This window comes from Dipodomys merriami, unplaced genomic scaffold (genome assembly GCF_024711535.1).
Source record: "Dipodomys merriami isolate MVZ:Mamm:240054 unplaced genomic scaffold, mDipMer1.0.p SCAF_98, whole genome shotgun sequence".
NCBI classification, from domain to species: Eukaryota; Metazoa; Chordata; class Mammalia; order Rodentia; family Heteromyidae; genus Dipodomys; species Dipodomys merriami.
Genome location: NW_027206601.1, coordinates 516,934 through 540,004, shown reverse-complemented (window position 1 = coordinate 540,004; position 23,071 = coordinate 516,934). Strand labels below are relative to the sequence as shown.

The following is a 23,071-nucleotide window of genomic DNA, read 5'->3' as shown; positions in this document are numbered from 1 at the left end:
GATAAATAAAGACAGAGAGACAGAGAATGTGTGTGTGGTGTGTGGTGTGTGGTGTGGTGTGGTGTGTGTGTGTGTGAATGTGTGGTATGCTAATAAACAGGATCTTCTATTTCTGATACAGATGTAGTGCCAGAAACAGAATTGATCTCCCACCTGAAATAACCAAAAAGGTCCCCCCACAGTGCAAAAAATATACAATGTGGTTAACATGCTGAAGCAGAATATGAAGAGCAGTGATGAGGATCCCTTGTTCAACAGCTCAACTCACAGAGGGTGGACTCCTAAGACTAACAGAACCGAAAAATTCCCCCAACTGAGCAATACCATGGTGACCTCAATCTGTGCACGGTGACCACATCACCAGACCTCGAATCTCCTAAAATGTGAACCTGGCATAAAGGACACACAACCATACTCAGGAAGGAAAACAAACCATGGATCCCATGGTTGCCAGCTGCCCTCCCCTCCCCCACAGGCTGCCTTAAGAGATTTTCTAGGCTGCCTGGAGGAAAGGAGAAAGCAGGCAGAGCCTAGTATACTACCTGGGCTGAGGAAGGCAAAGTGAATTTGCTAGACAGAATCTGCACAGGTCCCAGGATCCTTAAGATCTGCACAAAGGCCAGGCACCAGTGGCTCACACCTATAATCCTAGCTATTCAGGAGGCTGAGATCTAAGGATCTCAGTTCCAAGGCTATAAGACTCTTATCTCCAATTAACCACCAGAAAACAGGAAGTGGTGTAGTGGTTCCAAGTGACTGCGCTAGCTTTGAGCACAAAAGCTCAGGGACAGTGCCCAAGCTCTGAGTTCAAGCCCCAGGACAGACAAAAAAAAAAAAAAGGGAGGAAAAAAGACCACACACAAAAAACCCTCTTAAATGTTTACCTCAGTATTGAGCAGGGGGAAAACAGACAGACACAGAGAAACCTAAGAGATGAGGCCCCGTAGGAAAAGAATCACCAAACAGGGTTAGAGGTGACAGTGCCTGACATGCACACAGAGCTGGGGATGGGGCCTGGTTCTACAGCCAGACCAAAAACATCACAAAACCCAAGCACAGTGCTCAGAAAACCCAGAAGGTGCATACCTAGGGTATGGGAAAGAATAGCCCTGGATAGAATAGTGTTCTATCTTACCCTATCTGAAAAGCTCTACCCAAAAGGAACTGTTAACTGTTTCCACGTAACGAAATTGCATTCCAGAATAAAGCTCAAAAGGGTACCAATACCAACACAAAATTTTTTCAGCATCCAAACACAGTCAAATACATGTCTGGCGGCCAGTCAAAAATTATCAGGCACTCAAGGAGACAAGGAAACAAAACCCGCATGGAGAATAATCCATTGAAACTAATGCAGAAATTACTGGGATCTGAGAACAGACAGACAAGAATAGTTAGAGAGTTAGAACATTTGTATTGTACGTGTCCAAAAGCAGATCCTGGAAAACACACAAACATCCACATTAAATATCCACTGAAGGAAAGCAAAAGTCTCAGCTTAAAAAAAAAAAAAAAAAAAAAAACACTGGAAATGATTACTGGCCATATTGGAAAACAGAACAGCAAGGAGGACACCAGGAGCTCACGCCTGTAATCCTGGTTGCCCAAGAGGCTGAGATCTAAGAACCCCGGTTCAAAACAGCTCAGGCAATAAAGTTTGTGACCCTTTGTTTCCAATTAGCCAGCAAAAACTTGGAGGTAGAAGCATGACTTACGTGGCAGAGTGCCAACCCTAAGTTTAAGCCCCAGTATAGAGAGACAGAGAGACAGAGGGAAAGAATAGAACCGAAGATATCACAATACAAACTTCTAAAAATTAAAGCACAAAGAAGCATAGGCATCCTAGAGCATCAGAAACTGAGGGAAGATTGCATAATATCATGCATTCTAGGTCCCTACAGAGGACTAAGGTAAAGATAATTGAAAAACTACTGACCAAAACTTCTCCAAAATAGGGGGAAACTTGTAAACACATAAGGCCAAGAATTGCACAAATTTCTAGAATAAGAAGTTAACAGTAACTACACCAAGGCACATGAAAACCAAATTGCTCTAATCTAATAATAAAATTTCTAAAAAAAGAAAAAATACGAAGCACCACATTCAGGAAACCAAATATTAGGATAAACGAAGTTTTTCATTAAAAAAAAAGGTAATACAAGTAAAAAGACAATGGAGCAATATCAAATGCACACAGAAAAAAAGAAACCTGTCCACTCACTAGACACTATGTTGAAAATGAACTACACGGGCTGGGAAGGTGGCTCAGTGGTAGAATACTTGCCTTGCATGCATGAGGCCCTGGGTTCGATTCCTCAGCACCACATAAGCAAAAAGAAAAAAGCCAGAAGTGGCGCTGTGGCTCAAGTGGTAGAGTGCTATCCTTGAGCTGAAGAGCTAAGGGACAGCACCCAGGCCCAGAGTTCAGGCCCCATGACTGGACCCAAAAAAAAGAAAAGAAAAGAAAATGAACTACACAACTTGTATGTGGGGATGGGAGGGAAAATTTGGGAGAGAGTGAGGAAAGAGGTGGTGACATTGCTCAAAAAGAAATGTACTCTCTCTCTCTCTCTCTCTCTATATATATATATATATATATATTCCCCCCCCCCAGTCCTGGGGCTTGAGCTCAGGACCTGGGCACTGACCCTAAGTTTCTTTTGTTCAAGTCTAGCACTTTACCATTTGGACCACAGTGCCACTTCTAGCTTTTCTTTTCTTTTTTTTTGGTGGTAATGAGGAACCAAACCCAGGGCTTCATGCATGCTAGGCAAGCACTTTACCACTAAGCCACATTCCCAGCCCAGAAATGTACTCTTTACCTGACTTATGTAACAGTAGCCCCTCTGTATCACCTTTATAATAATAACAAATTTAAAAATATAAATAAAATGTTAAAAACTGTCAATCTAGCCAAAATATCTTTCAAAATGAAAAAATACTATAAATGTATTAAGATACTCAGAATCAGAACACTGAAATGCATTCGCATCCCTAGCTGATATATAAGATGTGCCATTAGGGAAAAGGAAACAGTAAACAGGTAGATGGAACTATGGCTTTATGTAAAAGGATAAAAAGCATTTGGAATGTAATTATATATGATTTTCTTATTAATTAAAGATCATTAAGAATTATCTGTTCAAATAAAAAATACACTGGGCACGGTTTCTACTCAGGAGGCTGAGATCTAAGGATCACAGTCTGAAGCCAGACTGGGAAGAAAAGTCTCTTATTAACAGTTAACCAGCAAAATCCAGAATTGGAGTTATGGCTCAAGTAATAGAGCATGAACGTTGAAAGAAAAGAGATACTATCCAGGTCTTGAGTTCAAGCCACAATACTGGCACACTCTAAAGCAGCCAGTAAAATAATGAACTAGAATTCAAAAGCCAACAAAGGAAATAAAATGGAACCATTAAAAAGTTTCGCTGAGTGCTAATGGCTCACACCTGTAATCCTAGGCTGAGATCTGAGATTACAGGTCAAAGATGGCCCAGGCAGGAAAGTCAATGAGACTCTTATCTCCAATTAACCACCAAAACCCAGAAGTAGAGCGGTGGAGCAAAAAACAAACAACAAAAAAAAAAGGCTCAGGGACAGCACCCTGGAACAAAAAAAAAAAAAAGTTTCAAGTGTTCTAAATATGTTCAGAAGAAAAGCTGGTAACTAGCAATGGTATCTCACACATCACTGAAATAATCATATTCCTATAGTCTAAATACCTCAATTAAAAGGTAGAATCCAGGCACCAGTGTCTCATGCCTGTAATCCTAGCTACCCCCCTTGGCAGGAAAGTCCATGAGTCTCTTATCTCCAATTAACCACTAAAAGGCAGGAAGTATAGCTGTGGTTCAAGGGGTAGACCACTAGCCTTGAGCACAAAAATGCAAGGATAGCGCCCAGGCCCTGAGTTCAAAGCCCCAGAACCAGCACCAAAAAAAAAAAAAAAAAAAAGGTAAATACTACAAAACAAATATACCACAGTGATATTAAACAAAGGGAATTTATAGTAGCTAGATTAATAAGACAATGAATACTTTAGAATAAATATTACCAAGGACAACAAAAAAAACATTTTTCAATGAGCAAGAGATCAATTCATCAAGACAAATGTCCACACCATGGCTTTGGGCTTCCTGCCAGCACTATAAGACAATGAATTTCAGTTAAGTCACCTTGCCTGTAGCATTTTATTATGGCAGCCTTGTAAACCTAAAGCACCCCTCCCTTAATAACCTAGTTAGAAAATAGTGACATAAAAGATTTGAACAACATTGTGAAACACATTGACCTAATAAACATTTATAGAACACTTGACTCAATAGCAACAGAATACACATTCTTTTCAAGTACGGAGTGTTTACCAACATAAACCACACTGAGAACATTATTAGTCAAAATAAACCCCAAGGAATTCAAATCCTACTAAAAACATGTTCCCTGGCCAAGATGGGATTAAATTAGGAAACAGAGAAATACCTAGACAATTCCCCCAATATTTGCAAACTAAATAACACATTTCCAAATAACCCATGACTTACTCTATATAGCTATCTAACTCATATATAACCTATAACTCATTGCATAATATATCATGAGAAGCTGGATTTATCCCAGGAATGCAAGGTTGGTTTGACACTGAAAAAGACATCAAAAAGTCAACCATTGGTGGCTCATGCCTGTAATCCTATCTACTCAGGAGGCTGAGCTCTGAGGATCTCAGTTCAAAGCCAACCCAGGCAGAAAAATTTCTGAAACTCTTATCTCTTGTACAAAATGGCTGGAAGTGGAGCTATGGCTCAATTGGTAGAACAAAAAAGCTCAGGGACAGTGCCTGAGTCCTAAGTTCAAGCCCTAGGACAATAAAAAAATAAAAAAAGAATGTCATATCCTCAAAGTAAATAGGACTCAAGAAACAAAGGACTTCCAGTCATTCTGTCGTTATTATTGCTAAATGACTCCCATGCTCTGGACCACATACATAGTTGTTTGGTGCGTAGGGGTGGAGGGGTGTGGATGCACGTGTGCGCGCACGTGTGCGCGCACGTGTGCATGTGTTCCCAACTGAGGGAAGCTAGGAGGACACAGAATCAGAGGGAAACGGGAAATGTACAACAGAGGGGCCCATCAGCTGTACTGGACATAGATGAAAATGAACTAAGCAACTCAAGGCAGTGATGGGAGGGAAAGAATAAGCGGGAAAGAGGAAACAGCTTATACTAAGCAAAAGGAAAGAAATGTATATATCACCTAATGTGGAAGAAATAGTTGTATTGTCAAAACTCATAGAATTCACAAACTTTATAGACCATGATGACAATTTGCCTTGTGAAGGTTAAAATGTGTTTGTGACTTTAACCAAGTATCACTATTCCATAATACTGTGAAATATGTGAAATTTAAGTAATCACCTAATCTCAATTAAAAAAAAGAATGTCATATCCTGAGTTCAAGTTCTAATACTGGTGTATACACACACACACACACACACACACACACACACACACACACACACACACACACACACATTTAATCAATCAATCAATCAAAATTTAATAAGCAAAAAGCACATTGCCTTCTAGAACAATGTAGAATAACTACTGACAAAATTTAACATACATGTCTGATGAGAAGTCAGAATCAGGCTGGGAATATAGCTTACTGGCAGAGTGCTTGCCTAGCATGCATGAAGCCCTGAGTTCAATTCCTCAGTACCACATAAACAGAAAAAAAGCTGGAAGTGGCACTGTGGCTCAAGTGGTAGAGTGCTAGCCTTGAGCAAAAGAAGCTCAGGGACAGCACCCAGGCGAGGAGGAGGAGGCAGAGGAGGCGGAGGAGGAAGAGGAGGAGGAGGAGGAACTCAGAGTCAAGCAGGAATATAAAGGCCTCCCAGACATGGACAGAATGCATCTCTGTGAATCCCACAGCAACACTCTTAGTGATGAATGCTAAATACTTTCCGTTTAAACATCTGGAACAAGGCAGAGATATCTGCAATTAACACTACTATTCAACATTGTTGCTGAGATCCTGAACAGTATAATGAGGCATGAAAAAGAAATGAAAGCCATTACAACAAGTACTGTGACTGTCCTGTTACTGACAGCATGATTGTCTAGGTAGGAAAATCTAATTAAATCTGCCAAAAGCTTCTTGCATCAAAAACTGAGTATAATAGCAAAGGACTCAAGATCAACACACAAACTTGATATATGTGTAATATATACTATACATTACATATATGTGTATATATGTATGCATATATATATATATATATATATATATATCAATCTGAGGATCAATATTCAAAAACAGCCAGAATAGAAAAAATCTCCAATTAGGTGGTATATGAGTACACACACACACAGACACACACACACACACACACACACACACTCACACAGACACACACACACACTCTCACACACACACACACACACACACACACACACACACTGGACTTCAAAAACTGAATTTCAAAAAACAAAAAATTGGGTCTGGGAAGGTGGCTCAGTGGTAGAGTGCTTGCTTGCATGCATGAGGCCCTGGGTTCAATTCCTCAGCACCACATAAGCAGAAAAAGCCGGAAGTGGCGCTGTGGCTCAAGTGGTAGAGCACTCGCCTTGAGCTAAAGAGCTGAGGACAGAGCCCAGGCCCAGAGTTCAAGCCCCACGGCCGACAAAAAAAAAAAAAAGAGTAAATCTTTGAGCTAGGTGCCAGTGGCTCATGCCTATAATCCTAGCTACTCAGGAGCTGAGCTCTGAGGATTACAGTTTGAAGCCAGCCCAGGAATTTTAGTCTGTGAGACCTCTGATCTCCAATAAACTACAGGGGGGAAAAAAACCCTGAAGTAGAACTGTGGCTTACGTGGTAGAACATTAACTAGACTTGAGCAAAAAGAAATTCAGGAACAGCACTCAGCCCTGGGACCAGCACCAAAAATAGTAATAGTAATAATAATAAGGAAAAAAAGAATGAATCTCTGACAAAACGTATAAGAAGCTTGCAAACTAAAAATCATAAAGCATTCCTGAAAAAAAAAGAAAATGTGAACAACTGCAAAGGTCTAACATGTTCACAGGCTGGGGGACTCAATATAAAGGGCAATTCTTCCCCAATAGTTTATCCATCTCACTCAAAACCTTAGCATTTCTATACAAAGTGGTAAACTGTGAACTGCATATGTTAATACAAAACACTTAGAACTGCCAGAACAATGGCAAAAATCTCACACAATCAAGCATACCATTTGATATTTTCCCTACTGCACATTGAAAAGATGTTCTCTAAAAACCCTGAACCAAGGCTAGTGACTGCTATCTATTCAGGAGGCTGAGATCTGAGGATCGATATTCAAAAACAGCCAGAATAGAAAAATCCCTGACACTCTTATCTCTTAATCAAATGGTAGAGCCTCAGCTTTGGGCATAAAGGCTAAACAAGAATGGGAGATCTTGAGTTCAAGGCCCAGTACCAGCACACACACAAAAGTAAGTAAGTACTAAAATAAATAAATAAATAAATAAATAAATAAGAGCAAAGCATGGTTGTGTGTAATCCCTGTAATGCCTGTAATCCCAGCACTTGGGAGATTGGGGCAACAGAATCTCCAGCTGGGAGCCCAGCCTGGGCTACATAGTGAGACCTATCTCAAATAAAGTAAAGGCTTACATTTCAATTCAAACATATTCTTTGGCGTCCTACAAAACTAAAAATTACAAGATTTGGATCAAATGCTATGAATTCTGATTTTGATTGCTGCTGTAGCATATCTAGCCCTTGACTCCTCATTTTCAACAGAACAAATCCTCTCCTGAGATGTATCTCTTTCAAAAGGAACGCATATAATTAGTGCAGACCCCAACTCCTTGCTTGTTCACTCATAGCAGACATAGCCAAGAAATCACTATCTTGGTCCCTGGCTGGCCTTGGAACTCCAAGAAAACCACTAAAAGGATGCGATGTACAGAGGGGATAGATTCCAAGGTGCTATTCAACTTCTAAAGCATGCTCCAGGACCATCCCTGTCATTCCCTGCTATTCAAGCTGTCTGATAACTTGTTTTCCTTCCTTCCTTCTTTCTTCCTGTGTGTTCCGATACTTAGGCTTAAACTCAAGACTTGAGCCTTTTCCCTTAGCTTTTTCACTCCAGGTTGGAACTCTATCACTCAGGCCATACCTCCATTTGTAGCTTTTGAGTGGTTAATTGGAGATAAACATCTTAGGACTTTCATACCCAGGCTGGCTTTGACCCAGTTCCTCAGATCTGTCTCCTGAGTAGCTAGGATTACCAAGCGGGAGCCACTGGTGCTTGGTTACTTGTAGTTTTCTGGCTTTTTTTTTTCTTTTTGCTTATGTGGTGCTGAGGAATCGAACCCAGGGCCTCAGGCATGCAAGGCAAGCGCTCTACCACTGAGCCACCTTCCCAGCCCTACTTGTAGTTTTCTACCCAAAACCATTTCTATGTCTTCCCAGCCTCCTCTCAGTCCTTCTCAACCACTCATGATCCCCAGCAGTCTTGATAATTAGTCACATTATCTCCCTGTGTGTGTGATGATGATGATGAAATCAAGACAGATTTAAAAAAAGAAAAAGGGGAGAGTGCCTTGAACCAAGCAGAAAGCCTTTGAAATGGTTTTGCCACCTATGATACAGGCTGAGTGGCAAGCCACAACCAATGAGAAATGGAGATAACCCTCCTCTTCCCTCTCCTCTTCCTGCCTCTTAACAGCCATACTATCAAGGACCTAACAGGACACAGTGTAACAGCACCAAGGAATAACCTGCGCAGTTTTAAAGAGATTGGCCTGGGGCTCTCTGCCAGACCAATGAAATCTGGAGGTGGGGCCAAAACACTGGAAAGTTTTCCAAGCTCACTAGGGGGTTCTAAGCAGCTGAGACCCCCTCAGTGTGGGTGGATATAGCCTGTACTACAAGAGTCTGCACTTGTATAGGGTTCTGTGATTAGACTCCTTCCTATACTGTGTCTTGACTATTCCAAAAGTGAATACCTTACAGCTTTTACTATGGGCCCAACACCCTTCAAAAAGAGTAACCATACCATACTGCTACTAAAATGGAATTAGGAAAATGGAGGGGATGGGTAGGGTAGGGAGAGATGGTGGGAATGATGAAAGGAGTGATATTAAGATGCCCTGTACTCATCACCTGACATACTGATTAAAACAAAACCTTTTAACACAACTACTTGAAAATAAAAATCAATTAAATAATTTTTATTTTTATTTTATTTTTCTTTTTTGGGTCCGGTCGTGGGCCTGAACTCTGGGCCTGGGTGCTGTCCCTCAGCTCTTCAGCTCAAGGCTAGGGCTCTACCACTTTAGCCACAGGGCCACTTCCGGCTTTTTTCTTTTTGCTTATGTGGTGCTGAGGAATCAAACTCAGGGCCTCAGGCATGCAAGGCAAGCGCTCTGCCACTGAGCCACCTTCCCAGCCCCTAAATAATTTTTAAAAGAATAAAGTTTCTATTTCAAGTTAAAAAGGGACATTCACCTCAAGGTGAACTGACAACCAGACACTAAGCCATCTCTCTGTTTTAACCATGATCAATACCAGGAGCTGAAGATGGTAACACACAAGACATATATAACCAGTGACTGAGGAACAAGGTAGTTGACTAATGGCAGGCTCAGAGAGGGACATGCTGGCACAGGAGGCTAACACCTGTAATCCTAGCTACTTGGGAAGCTGAGATCTAAGGATCAGGCATGTTTCAAAGCCAGCCCAGACAGAAAAGTCCATGAGACTCTTTTCTCTAATTAACCAGAATAAATAAAGCCAGAAGTGGAGTTATGACTCAAGTGGTAGAGCACCAGCCTTGAACAAAAAGGAAGGAATTAAGGAAAGAAGGAAGGAAGGACGGAAGGCAGGCAGGCAGGCAGGCCAGCCAAGCAAGAACAGGAGGTCCTGAGTTCAAGTCCCAGTACTGGTACCACCAAAAAAAAAAAGTCTGACAAATAGTCTAGTAATGCCTCAGCTGGCATACTGAAGCTATTTAGAGCACATGCGTTATTTACTTACTTGCCTTCTCTCCTGTGTGGCCATTTCCTAGATGCAGAACACCTGCTCTTCCCCCTTTGTCCCCTATGGGCCCTGCCCGGCTGGCAGACAGTGGACCATGGACTCCTCAGTTCATGTCTGTGCACCAAATGAACTAACCACAGGGCACCAGCCAAGGAGGGATACTGTGGCCTTTCATTCCTTACAAACCCCTTTATTCCAAGCAAGGAGAAAGAAGTAGTATTTCCCTGCAGTCTTCTTACCCCAGAGTCCACAGCAAGAGCCTCAGAGATGCAACCTGAGGTCCAGGCACCGCCCCTTCCACTGCTGGGCCCTGGGGAGTTTCGTTTAAAGATCATGTAATAACACACACAAACTCCCGGACTCCATACATAACATCTCTCCTGAAAGGAGACTGGACAGGATTGGACTGCCCTGGTCTTCACCTGATACACTGTTTTCATTTCTCCCACCAGTGTGGGGGGGTGGGGAGGAAGCAATGTGAAGGCAGTTAGCAAGCTCACACTGAAGAATGTAAATTGCATTTAATAGTTAAAAGAGTCCAACTTTGGAAATGTAGCAAGCCAGGCTGCCGGTTCCACAAGGACTCCCTGAGGGCAACTCGGGTAATTAGTCTTGATTATGAGTTCTCTTTTGAGGGGAGGGGGGAATCTCCAAAATTAGACAAGGAGATGGCGCTTAAACGCGCATGCTCCATTCTACCCAAATGCAAAACCCGCCCAGGCAGGGACCTCCCAGCTAAGCGCTCCCCCACTGAAGGTCGATAGTGGCAAAATAGTTACAAACCCAACAACACTACGGGGCTCCATCTGCACAGACCCAGCTACATTTTCCTTTCAGGAAATATTCACCCACCACAGGAAGAGGATTTAGGGGCATTTGGGTAGCTGGGGCCCCTGCCTAGAATTCTGGGAGGCAGGCCTTGATCAAAAACACATTTCTCAGCTCAACTTGACTCTGAAATTAAACAGACACGAACACTTCCCACATCCTCTGAGTTGATCCCACATCTCAGAGAACTTTCCCATCCCACAGGGCCGCCAGTACCTGGGGCAGGAGGGAAGGGGGGGGGGTAAGGGGGGGGGCAGAGAGCTCTGTATTCATCTGTTCCCTACCATTTCAACGTTCGTTCCCTACCATTCCAATGCAAGAGTTTGGCTGCTACACTGAAAATCAAAATGCAGCTGCAGTTCAGATCGAGTAAACTAGCTGGCATGTTGACAACCTTTCTCTCTCCGGAATTTTACGAAAGTTTCCAGGAACACAAACGCCAATTATGCAGAGATCCTTGGACTTTGAGAACACCCCCACCCCCGCACACTGAAGGGTGGTGAGAAGTCACGCAGCTCCAGTTTAATGCCAACTGCAGGACACATCTGTGGAGCTTGGGGTGCGGGGGGGGGGGTCCCCAAGGCCCAGCCTGGGCTTACACTACGCCTGTGTCTCTCAGCACATCCCAAGGCTCAAGCGCCCTTTGCTTTTGCACGAAACAAAACAAACGGTGCAGAGCATCATTAGTGCCCCACGACCGGTGTCCCACGGCCGGTGCCCCACGACCAGTGTCCCACTTGCATTCCAGAGGAGGGGAAAACGCCAAGGAAACACAGTCAGCTAACCTGCACCGCCTCCCCGCCCCCGCTGGGCAAAGCCGCGCTGCTCGGGAGAAGGGTGCAAAGCGGGGCGCACGGCCATGGAGGCACGCACACCGCCCGCGCGCGCCCGAACACGCGCGAACGGTTCACATGGCCCACAAGGATGCTGCCCGAAAGAATCCCGGGCCCCAAGCCGCCCCCAGCCCCGCAGACTATGCACCCCTAGGGACCCCGGTCCAGGTCCCTCCCTGTCCTCGCCCGGCGCGCACTCTCACCTGGCGCCGGCGTCCGCGCGCCCCGGTCTCGCGCGCGAACCTGGCCGATGGCCCCGGGGTCAGAGCGCGCAACCGCATGGCTGTCCCCCGCCGTCGGCAGGGGGGACTTGGCGGGGCCAGCACCCGCTCCCCACCCGAGCTCGGCCGCGGAGGAGGTCTCCGGGGCCTCCTCCCTCTGCAGGTCCCAGGAAATGGGCAGAACGGAAAGGTCCCCCAAGGCTCGGGGAGGCTCAGCCCGTCCGCGCCGCGCGCCGCCCCCACGGCCACTCCTGGGCACCAGTCAGACTCCAGGAACAAAAGCCAGGCGCGGGCGCCCGGCCCCGCGCGGCGTCCCGGCATCTGACACGAATTAGCCCTCCCTCCCCCCTTCCTCCCCCTGACACGAACTAGTCCCCCCCTCCCTCCCTCCTCCGCCCAGACCGCAGTGCTGGCGGCTCCGCCAGACACGGGAGGGGGGGGAGAGTGGGCGAGGAAACGCCTTCCAGGCAGGGGGGCCGCGCCGCCCCGCCGCCATCGGACTGGAGCTCCGAGGCCGGGGGTTCTCCCTCCCTGGGATCTCAAACTTCTCTCCGCGCGCTGACCCACAGGTTTCAAAGAACCCAAACCCGGAACTTGGTTTCAGTCGTGAGGCGTGCGGGGCAGGGTCTCCCCGAGATCCGCACCGCCCCGCAAGCTGCCCATTTGGAATAGAAAGAAGGAAAATGCGAAGGCAAAAAGGGGGTAGTGGCGGCGGTTGTTCCCATTTTCCTCTTCAACGAAATAAAACCAAACAGGGTGCTCTTGCTGGAGAAGATCAATGACCACTGGGCATTTCGTGCAAAGCCCCAAGCAAATGCCTGCCCTCCCCAGCCATACCGCAGCACCAAGACAATCCACGATTCAGCCCTGGCTTTCGCTGCCTGCTTGAAATTTTAGAAGGAAATTAGAAACCCAGAATGAGGGAGGCCAAAGTTACAAGGGTGGAGGAAAAACAAATTGGGAAACAAAGTGTGAAAGTCTCTTTAAAAAGCCAGGAGAGGTGGCAGGCATCAGTGCCACATGCCTGTAACCCTAGCTACTCAGGAAGCTGAGATCTTTAGACTGCAGTTGGAAACCAGCCCCAGTCAGGAAAGTCCAAGAGACTCTTATCTCCATCCAGTTAATCACCAAAAAGCCGGAAGTGGAGCTGTGGTCCAAGTGGTAGAGTGCCAGCCTTCAGCAAAAAGAGCTCAGGGACAGCACCCAGGCCCTAAGTTCAAGCATGGCAGAAAGGAAACAAAGGAAAGAAAATTCAAGAGGGGAGCATGGGCAGGATGGTCAGACTGCCACTCTCAAGACACCAGTGGGATTTCCACAAGACTGTGTTCTCAGGGGCATTTGTAGCAGACAGGGACCCCCTCCCCCCTGCAAGAAGCTGGGTGGCAAGTCTAACTTCTGAGAAAACTTGAAAGGCTGCTTTGAAGAAGGATGGTCTCAAGCCAAAGCCACTGTCTTGCATCTATAAGGGGAGCAATCAAGACCTCTGCACAGGAGCCTGAAGCTGGCTTTGGCACATAGCTCTAGCAATGGGGCCCTTGTGGCCTTGGCACCAGCCCCAGCCTATGAGCAGTTCTACTGACCTGTGGTGTCCCAGAGCTCAGTCTCTGAGGGTCTAACACTCAAACTTCAGGTCTGAAAGCCCAGATGCCTTCAAGTAGTAGAACAGTGTGGGTGGGCTGTGCGGAGTCTTTATGGCTACCACATGTGTAAATTCCAGTCATCAATTCAATCTTTCAGGTTCTGGCACTAAATATCCATCTTTCCGTTTCTGCAGCGGAGTGGCAAAGGCTGCTCTTCAACTTTCAACCAGAAAGAAAAAAAGAAAGAGAAGCAAAACATGCTTCCTTGGCTAGAACACACCAGCCTGCGTCCAATACCTCCCTCAGTGATCACGTGTTCTCCCCATCAATCAAGTGAGACCATTATTCATCCTTGTCTGCATCCAGCCTTCATTCAATTTTCCGCATTCATTCATCATTACTCTTTTTTTCCTATAGCTTCCTCAAATCTTTTAGCAGAAGTCTCTTGGTCTTATTCCTACATATACATTTTGTCCTCCAAATTCCTGAAGGACCCCTGAAAACACATCTGTGCTGGTCATTCTGTATTCTAACCCAAGATAAGTGCACAACAGTGTCTACAAGCTAAGCTACTGTGCTGTTTGTCAGAGGTGTACACAGAACAAAACCTAACTGGGAGCCACTGCATGGCTATTTAATTCAAACACCATGGAGGGTGGTCCTGTGACTCACAGGGCAACAGTGGTACTCATGCTGACAGAGATGCTTGTATTCCTGCATCCCAACACACCCTGGACATCAGTACAGAGCTAAGGTGCCCTTAGCTTTGCAGAGAAGTCTGTGCAATGGTCAGCATCCCACTTCATTCCAGAGAAGGGAATAGAAGATCTACACAAGTCAGTAGGCTCTGCCATCCATCCCCCTTGACAGGGAGCACATGGGAACCAGCCAAAGGAATCTTGAGTTTAGGTAGACAGCCCTCAAACATGATGATGAGAACGTGCCTTGCATGACAGCCCAGGCTCTGCACCAAGCAAGGTTCACTAAGAACTGCACTCAGGCTGGGTGCTGGTGGCTCCCTCTGTGTCCCCATGCTCTCTCCAGGGTTCTAAGTTTCTTGCCCTTCTTATTGTTGACTAAAAACGGAAAGGATTTGGGAGACTCCGCTGAAGATCCACTCTGAAAATCCCATCTGACACACTTCTACTCGAATCACCAATCATCCTGAAAGTACATATGGCTGAGGCTGCAGGCATAACCCATCTCTCCTGTGGTCTGCCGCCTTGCACCTCCCATCTGCAAGCTTGAACCTTCCGCTGAGATTTTCCACACAGGGCATAAGCAGTGCTGCTCGCAGCACCTTTTCCCTTTCTTTCTTTCTTTCTTTCTTTCTTTCTTTCTTTCTTTCTCCTTCTTTTTGCCAGTATTACAGCTTTAACTCAGGACCTGGGGGCTGTACCTGAGCTTTTTTCACTCAAGACTACCACTCCATCACTGAGCCACATCTCTCCTCTCCTTTCAACTTTTTAGGGGTTGTTTAATTGAGGTTAGAGCCTCAGGAACTTTCCTGCTCCGACAGCTTCAAACTGTGATCTTCAGATCTCAGTCTCCTGAGTAGCTAGGATTACAGGCATGAGCCACCAGCACCTGGATAGAGTTCTGTCCAACACCTGATTTGCCTTGATCCTCTCTCAGACGAGAATATTTGTCCAGTTCAAACCCAGCTTTGCCACATCCTCAGAGCTCATTGCTGCCCTGATGGCCTCTCCCTGGCTTCTGACACTTGGGATCCCCAAGAACAAAATGATGGAGGACAAATAGTAAGGTCCACATCAGCAAAGTGAGATCAATATGAGAGGCTAAACAATCCAGATGCGGCCCACAATGAGCCACACTATAATGTCAAATCCTCGAGTCTATCACTGGAAACTAGGACACATCCATTCTGCCCCACGCTCTCTCATTCATCCACATGTGGCACCAACAGGGGACAACAGAGTCCACAGATCACTGAGAATTTGACATCGTCTGTGACTTGAAGAGAAAGCAGAGATTTCCTAGGCAGGAAAAAAGCCAAGGCACCTAAGACAAGAGTGAGTCACTGCACGGTGTTTTGGCGTTAACCAAATATGACTGGCTAACTAGTTGGGTGCTAGTGGTTCACACCTGTAATCCTAGCTACTCATGAAGCTGAGATCTGAGGATCACAGTTCAAAGCCAGCCTAAGCAGGAAAGTCCCTGAGACTCTTTTCTCCAATTAACCACCAGAAAACTGGAAGTGACACTGTGGCTCAAGTGGTAGAGCACTCACCTTGAGCTGAAGAGCTCAGGGACAGTACCCAGGCCCAGAGTTCAAGCCCCATAGCTAACAAAAAAAAGAAAAAAGAAAAAGAATACTAAAGGCAGACAGGGCTCAAGAACAAGGCTTGGGGCCAATCCTAGCTACTCAGGAGGCTGAGATATGAGGATGGTGGTTTGAAGCCAGCCTGAGTAGGAAAGTCGATGAGACTCTTTTTTTTTTTTTTTTTGGGGGGGGGGTCGGGTCATGGGGCCTGAACTCTGGGCCTGGGCGCTGTCCCTCAGCTCTTCACTCTACCACTTGAGCCACAGCGCCACTTCCTCGATGAGATTCTTATCTGCAATTAACCTCCCAAAAGCCAGAAGTGGAGCTGCAGCTCAAGTAATCGAGTACCAGCTTTTATAGAAAGAGCTCAGGGACAGCAGTCAGACCCTAAATTCAAGCCCCAGTACCAGCATGCACGCACACGCGCGTGCGCGCACACACACACACACACACACACACACACACACACAGAGTAAGGACTGATATAAATGTGTGTATATAGCTATTGCACAGACATTCCCAGCTAGCAATGACCACCTTTCCTTCCTTTTGCCTCAATAGTAAAGGAACAGGAACACTCAATGTCACAAGGACCTGGGGCTCCTCTGAAGAGCCTCCCACTGGCCTAACCCCAGACAGCCTCAATATAAAATAAATGGTGATCAGATTGAATTGCAATCCACTGACCAGAGTCAGATTGCAAGAAACCATGAGTCTGCTGCTAGAAACATACAAATGAACACAGTGAAAGTCTACATGGTATCATGGTCCTCACTGCCTTCATGAGAGGACAGAGAGTGACAGGAAAGCTATCTAAGGCACAGAGGGAGGGTAAAGGGGTAACATAGGCAGAGAAAGACAGATTCTGACTTCTCTCTTTGCAGAAAATTTCCCATCACCTTCCTACATTCATTAGAAAAAGAAAAGAAGAGGGTAACCTATGGCTTACACCTGTAATCCTAGCTACTCAGAAGGCTGAGATCTGGGGATCACCATTCAATGCCAGCCCAGGCAGGAAAATCTACAAGACTCTTATATCTAATTAACCACCAAATGCCAGAAGTAGAGCAAAAGAAGCTCAGGGATAGGGCCAAGACTGCTGAGTTCAAGCTCCAGGACTGGCACAAAAAAAAAGGGAAGGAAGGGAAGGAAGGAAGGGAGGGAAGGATGAAGGGAGGGAGGGAAGGAGGAAGAGAAAGAGAGAGGAAGGGAGAAGGGCAAGTGAGCGAGCTGGGCACTGATGGCTCACACCTATAATTCTAGCTACTCAAGACCTAAGAATGGAGGTTCAAAACCAGCCTGAGCAGGGAAGTCCATGAGATTCTTATATCCAATTCATCACCAAAAACAAAGCTGAAAGCAGAGCTGTGGCTCAAGTGGTAGAACACTAGCCTCAAGCTGAAAAGGCTCAGTTAACAGTACCCAGGCCCTGAGTTCAAGTCCAGGACTGGCAAAAAAAAAAAAAAAAAAAAAAAAGAGGCAAAGGAGGAGAGAGGGAGGGAGAGAGGGAGGAACGGAGGGAGGGAGGAAAGAAGTCTACCATGGAAAAGACTAACCATCCCAGCATTTGTGTCCTCACCCATCTTCCACCCTATCAATCAAGGGAAGATGGCGGCCTTGGATGGAACAAGTCTTGGCCAGTGCCACCTGCAATTCCAAAGGAGAACAAGACACTCCTACAAAGTGCTCCTGCAAGGAGGCATCACCTGACCAACTCAAGCTCATATTAGCTAAGCCCACCTGAAAAATCCTTAGTCCTCTTGACCTAAGCTCAGAGAAACCCTCCCTAGCTGGATCCAGCCCTCCATCTTGGCCCAGCAAAATGACAGGGGCCTCTGGAAACTCTGGGCAAATGAATCCCACTCTTTGCCATCAGTATAAAATCTGACATGAGCCACATAATACGACTATAATCCTGGCTTCTCTGGAGGCTGAGATCTGAGGATAACGGTTCAAAGCCAGCCCAGGCAGGAAAGTTTATGAGACTCTCATCTCCAATAAACTACTCAGAAAATGAAGTGGCTCTGTGACTTAAGTGGTAGAGCACTAGTCTTGAGCAAAAAAAGCTCAGGAACAGTGTTCAGGCCCAGAGTTCAAGCTCCAAGACTGACAAAAAAATAAAAATCTGATAGCAGCCACCAGGCTTCCTGCTGGCTGCTGTGGAGAAATGCCAGGGCTTGTCCTCACCTTTACCATCAAAAGACACTTTAGGTTAAGTGGTTTCTGACATCAGAGCCCTTGCTAATTTCCACCTTCAGAAGCCTGGCCTTCTGTCCCCATTCAGAGAGAAATGCCAGCCTGCTAGGGGGCAGGAGACCTGTATACTGCCAGGTCACCAGAGGCTCATCTGGACCTTGTTCAAGTTCAGACCTGGGCAAAGCTTCACTCTCAGGACTTTCATTCCCTGTGCAGCCGACTGTCCCCAGGGTGACACAAGGAACCTTCCAGGTGAATGACCACTAGCCAGGCTGTCTGACTCCCCAGATCCCTCAGTGTGGCAGAAGGTAGCCCTGGGAGCCAAGTGGACAGAAATCTCTTGTTTCGAAGCCAGTCCATGAGACTCTTACTTTCGATTAACCAACAAAAGTTGGAAGTGGAGCTGTGGCTTCAGTGATAGAACACTAGCCTTGAACACAACACACACACACACACACACACACACACACACACACACACACACACACACACACACACACACACACACACACACACACACCACAATGGCCTGGAAGTTCAGAATATCCCCAGGGCAATGAGCAAACAATCACATCTTGGGGCTTTTTGTGTGTATGTGTGTGGGTCCTGGGACTTGAACTAAGGGCCTGGGCACTGTCCCTGGGCTCTTTTTACTCAAGTCTAGCATTCTACCACTTCCAGTTTTCTGGTAGTTAACTGGAGATAAGAATCTCACACATTTTCCTGCTCAGGTGGCTTTGAACCATGATCCTTGGATCTCAGGCTTCTGAGTAATAAGATTACAGGCATGAGCACCGGTGTCCAGATATCTTGGGTCTTCTCTGAAGGAACAGATGGAACTGTCTGCCTCCTTGGTGGGGTGCAAGGGTCTGAGGGCCTAAGGAAGTACATTGGTTTTCATTTCCCCTCTTTTGGCCCTTCGTGTATTTCCTTCCCCTTTGACTGAGAAATAAAGATAAACTGCTTAGCCTACAAATCTGCCGCCTCTACCTGGTTCTTCCCCTCCCTGTTCACAGCAGCCATTCTCCATTAAAGATCAACAAATGAAGCCAAAGGAAGAACTGAGTCAGGCATCTCTGACTCCATCCCTGAAGGCCCTGCATCTGGAGGAAGAGTACACAGGTTCCTGGATATGTCCTCCTGAGTAACTGGACAGGCCAATGAAGAAAGCCAAGAAGGCAGGGTCTTTTTAGGGTCTCCTTCAACCTGGCGTCTTAGGGTTCTTCTCCACCAGGCCTCAAACAAGCCTGGATTGCCAGGCACAAGCGGCTCACACCTATAATCCTAGCTATTCAGAAGGCTGAGATCTGAGGATCACAGTTTGAAGCTAGTCCAATTAATTCCAAATAAACACCAAACACCTAGAAACAGAACTGTGGCTCAAGTGGCAGAGCACTAGCCTTGAGCAAAAAAAGCTCAGGGACAGCATCTAGGCCCTGAGTTCAAGCCCCAGGACTGGCTGGTGCATGCGCGTGCTCGCGCTCACACACACACACATACACACACACACATACACACACACACACACACACACATACACACCCCTAGCCTGGACTATATGAAAACTACCCTGCCCCCCTCAATCAAACTTCAACCAAAGAAAGGACACAAATCCCCTTATTGCCTCTCACCATCATGTTCCTAACCATTAGGTGCAGTGTACCACCTTGTTCAAGTAAGACAACCCCCCCTCCAGGATGGTCTAAGTCTCTATGTGTCCCCCAAAATTGCTGGATTGAATGCCTCTCCCTCCCCACTTTAGATGGAAGGAGGTGGTACCTTGGTACGGTAAGCAGGTCAGGGAACCTTCTTGAAGGAATCAGTGTCTCTACTCCCAATGACCAAGGAGCCTTCTACTAGGTGAAGACACGGTATGCAACACTAGCTCATCAGATGCCAAATCTGCCGGTAACTCCATCTCTGACTCCCAGACACCTGTGTGTGTGTGAGTGAGTGTGTGTATGTGTGTGTGTGTGTGTGGTCACAAGCCACCTGTCTAGGCACTCTGTCCCAAGTGAGTAAGACATCCACCTACATAATTCCAAACACTTCTCTCCGGGGGGAAAACAATCTGTAGAAAGATCATTAAAGCAATAAATGTCTTTTTTATTTTTGGTATGAGGGGGACCTTCCTCTCTATTTTTTCATTCAAGGTGGCATACTGTCACCTGAGCCACAGCTCCACTTCCAGCTTTCTGCTGGTTAACTGGAAACACAAGTCTCATGGACTTTCCTGCCTGGGGTTGGTTTTGAACCTCAATCTTCAGATCTCAGTCTCTTGAGTCACTAGTATTGTAGGTATGAGTCATCAGCACCCAGCTTAATTGATCAATTATTAAATGCAGTACATGTTCTCTGAGCATATTGAAAAGTTCAAAGGAAAGGGAATGGTACTCCAAGATCTTCCAAGAGTGACAGACCTGAGTAATCCCAGAGCACTTTGAGTCCCTGATTCCTGCAGTCCCTAGGGGCATCCCAGAGGACAGCGGCAGCAGGACATCCTAAACACACATGTCCTCCTGCAAGGTGAGCTGCCTGGCCAGGCATTGGTGGCTCACTGCCTATAATCCTGGCTACTAGGAAGGTAAAACCTGAGGTTCAAGGTTCAAAGCCCAGGCAGAAAAGTCTATGGGACCTTTTATGTCCTATTAACCAGTAAAAATCTCGAAATAGAGCTTCCGTGAAGGAAAAATCCAAAAGTCCTAAGTTCAAGTCCCTTGTAGCAGCATTAAAAAACAACAACAGCAACAACAACTGTGTGTTTCCACTGACTAGGTGGGTAGGGGGCAAGACCTGGTCTCCCCTCCTCAAGTTAGTACTACAGCCATTCTCAGGGAGCAAGAATTCTCAAGGACCAGAATTCTCAAGGAGCTCCACATGAGCCCCAGCCCTGCCCCACCCTTCCCCTGGCTCTCCTGCAAATGGAGGCTGGGTCACATCTAGGAACTTGGGCAGGGACTGGTTAAGAACACGCACGCCTGCATTCACAACAGATCTCCCTGTGGAGCTCTCATCCATAGCTAGGTTGTGAGGCCAGGGGTGAGGGACTGGGAGACAGAGCAAGAGAGGGGGCTGGGAGGAAATGGGGGGACAGGCCCCATGGATGCTCCACCCCACAGTCTGTCCACAGGTTTGTGATTCATTTCTCAGAGCCATAGTTTCTTCCTCTGCTCATGGGGAAGACCAAATGTCAACCACCCTCCAGGACTTCCTGGGGAGCTTTGCTGTGATTCTGTCCCTTTCCAAGAGGGATCCCCTAGAGGAGGTGGGGGGCAGGGAAGCCTTCATGAGCAGTAGATAAATACAGTCTGCTCTGTTTTCCTCTATAGCAATAAGTTTTAGCTATTCAGTCTCCAAGTTTGTTTGGTTTTGCTTTTGTTCTTTTTTTGGGTCTGGTTGTGGGGCTTGAACTCTGGGCCTAGGCACTGTCCCTCAGCTCTTCAGCTCAAGGCTAGCGCTCTACCACTTGAGCCACAGTGCCACTTCCGGCTTTTTTCTGTTTGCTTATGTGGTGCTGAGGAATCGTACCCAGGGCTTCATGCATGCAAAGCAAGTGCTCTACCACTGAGCCACCTTCCCAGCCCCGCTTTTTTTTTTTTAAGCAAGTTTTTTTTTTCTTTTAAGTCTGCTGTGAATCCGCATTTTTAGTCTCAGGACAGAGGTGACCTTGGCACTATCTCCTCAGAGAAGCTGTACCCCACCCTCCCCCACTGATCACCTTCCCACATAGGTGCAAGCTGCTGTGGGACACACTCTGTGCTGGCTCTGGTCCCCATCTGAGGACCCCAAGGTGACAAGGACTTGAAGTGCACTAAAAATCTGGTCCTGATCCCTGAAGATGCTGGGTCTCCCAGCCATCATCTCTCTCTGGCCTTGAACCTGCCCCTATTTCACACACACACACACAGACACACACACACACACAGAGACACACACACACACACGCCATTATCCACTGAAGAAAGCTGAGCTTTCCCTAGTCTCAACAAAATTAGGATCTATGGGGAGACTCTTAAATCTTTACAAATGTATTCATTCTGTGCCTTAAGTCCATGAAGAAACTCTTCTGGTCTAAAAAAAAATGCCCCTTGCCAGCCAATCCCAGCTACTCAGAAAGGAAAAGTCCATGAACTTCTTTTTTTTTTTTTCCCAGTCGTGGGGCTTGAACTCTGGGCCTGGGCTTTGTCCCTCAGCTCTTCAACTCAAGGCTAGCGCTCTACCACTTGAGCCACAGTACCACTTCCTGTTTTCTGAGTGGTTTACTGGAAATAAGAGTCTCATGGTCTTTCCTGCCCAGGCTGGCTTTGAACAATGATCCTCAGATCTCAGCCTCCTGAGTAGGGTTACAGGAGTGAGCCACCGGCGCCTAGCTTCCAAGAACTGCTTATCCAATTAACTACCAAAAAGCCAGAAGTGGAGAGGTAGTTCAAGAGGTAGAGCACCAGCCTTGAGTAAAAAAAGTACCTGAGATCAAGACCCAGTATTGGCACAGAAAAAGAAAACGAGAGAGAGGGGAAGGGGGAGGAAAGAAAGAAAGAAAGAAAGAAAGAAAGAAAGAAAGAAAGAAAGAAAGAAAGAAAGAAAGAAAGAAAGAAAGAAAGAAAGAAAGAAAGAAAGAGAAAGAATCTAGAAAGAAAGAAAGAGAGAGATAGAGGGAGGGAGGGAGGGAGGGAAGGAGGGAGGGAGGAAGGGAGAGGGGGGGAGGGAGGAAAGGAGGGAGGAAGGAAACGCTGGAACAGGCATTGGAAAGTGGAGCTACTGTCACCTTGCACACTCACCTGCATGTACCCCTAACCTGTCACATTCTCCTGACACACCTAGTTCATTTCTTCTTCAGTTATTTTTTCCCCTGAGGCTATTTTGGCTGCAAGATAACTCTTAGTAAAATAAAGAGGATTTGACAAATAAAAGGAATGCTTAAGGATGCCTTCAGAGTTATCTTGACATGCCAGGAAGCTGTCTAGTTTTCAGTGCCAGAGTGAAGTAAGAAACAATCTGCCTGGATAAAGAAGAAAAATAATAATAATAACAAAAGCCACTATCTATCTCCATTTAAGAAAGCAAGATATACTGGGCACTGGT

The 23,071-nt window shown here is 46.2% G+C and overlaps 1 protein-coding gene across 3 annotated transcripts in view; it reads right to left on the bottom strand.

Moving 5' to 3' along the window:
• Positions 1 to 23,071, bottom strand: part of Tns3 (tensin 3) — a 235,025-nt gene that overhangs the window by 192,883 nt on the left and 19,071 nt on the right. The window contains exon 1 of one of the 3 annotated variants that reach the window (XM_070014523.1): positions 11,912 to 12,075. The exons of the other annotated variants lie outside the window; for them this stretch is intronic. Coding sequence (XP_069870624.1) covers positions 11,912 to 11,989 — 78 coding nt within the window. The 5' untranslated portion in view covers positions 11,990 to 12,075. Of the gene's footprint in view, positions 1 to 11,911; positions 12,076 to 23,071 lie in introns of those variants that run through there. 3 annotated transcript variants of the gene reach the window in all.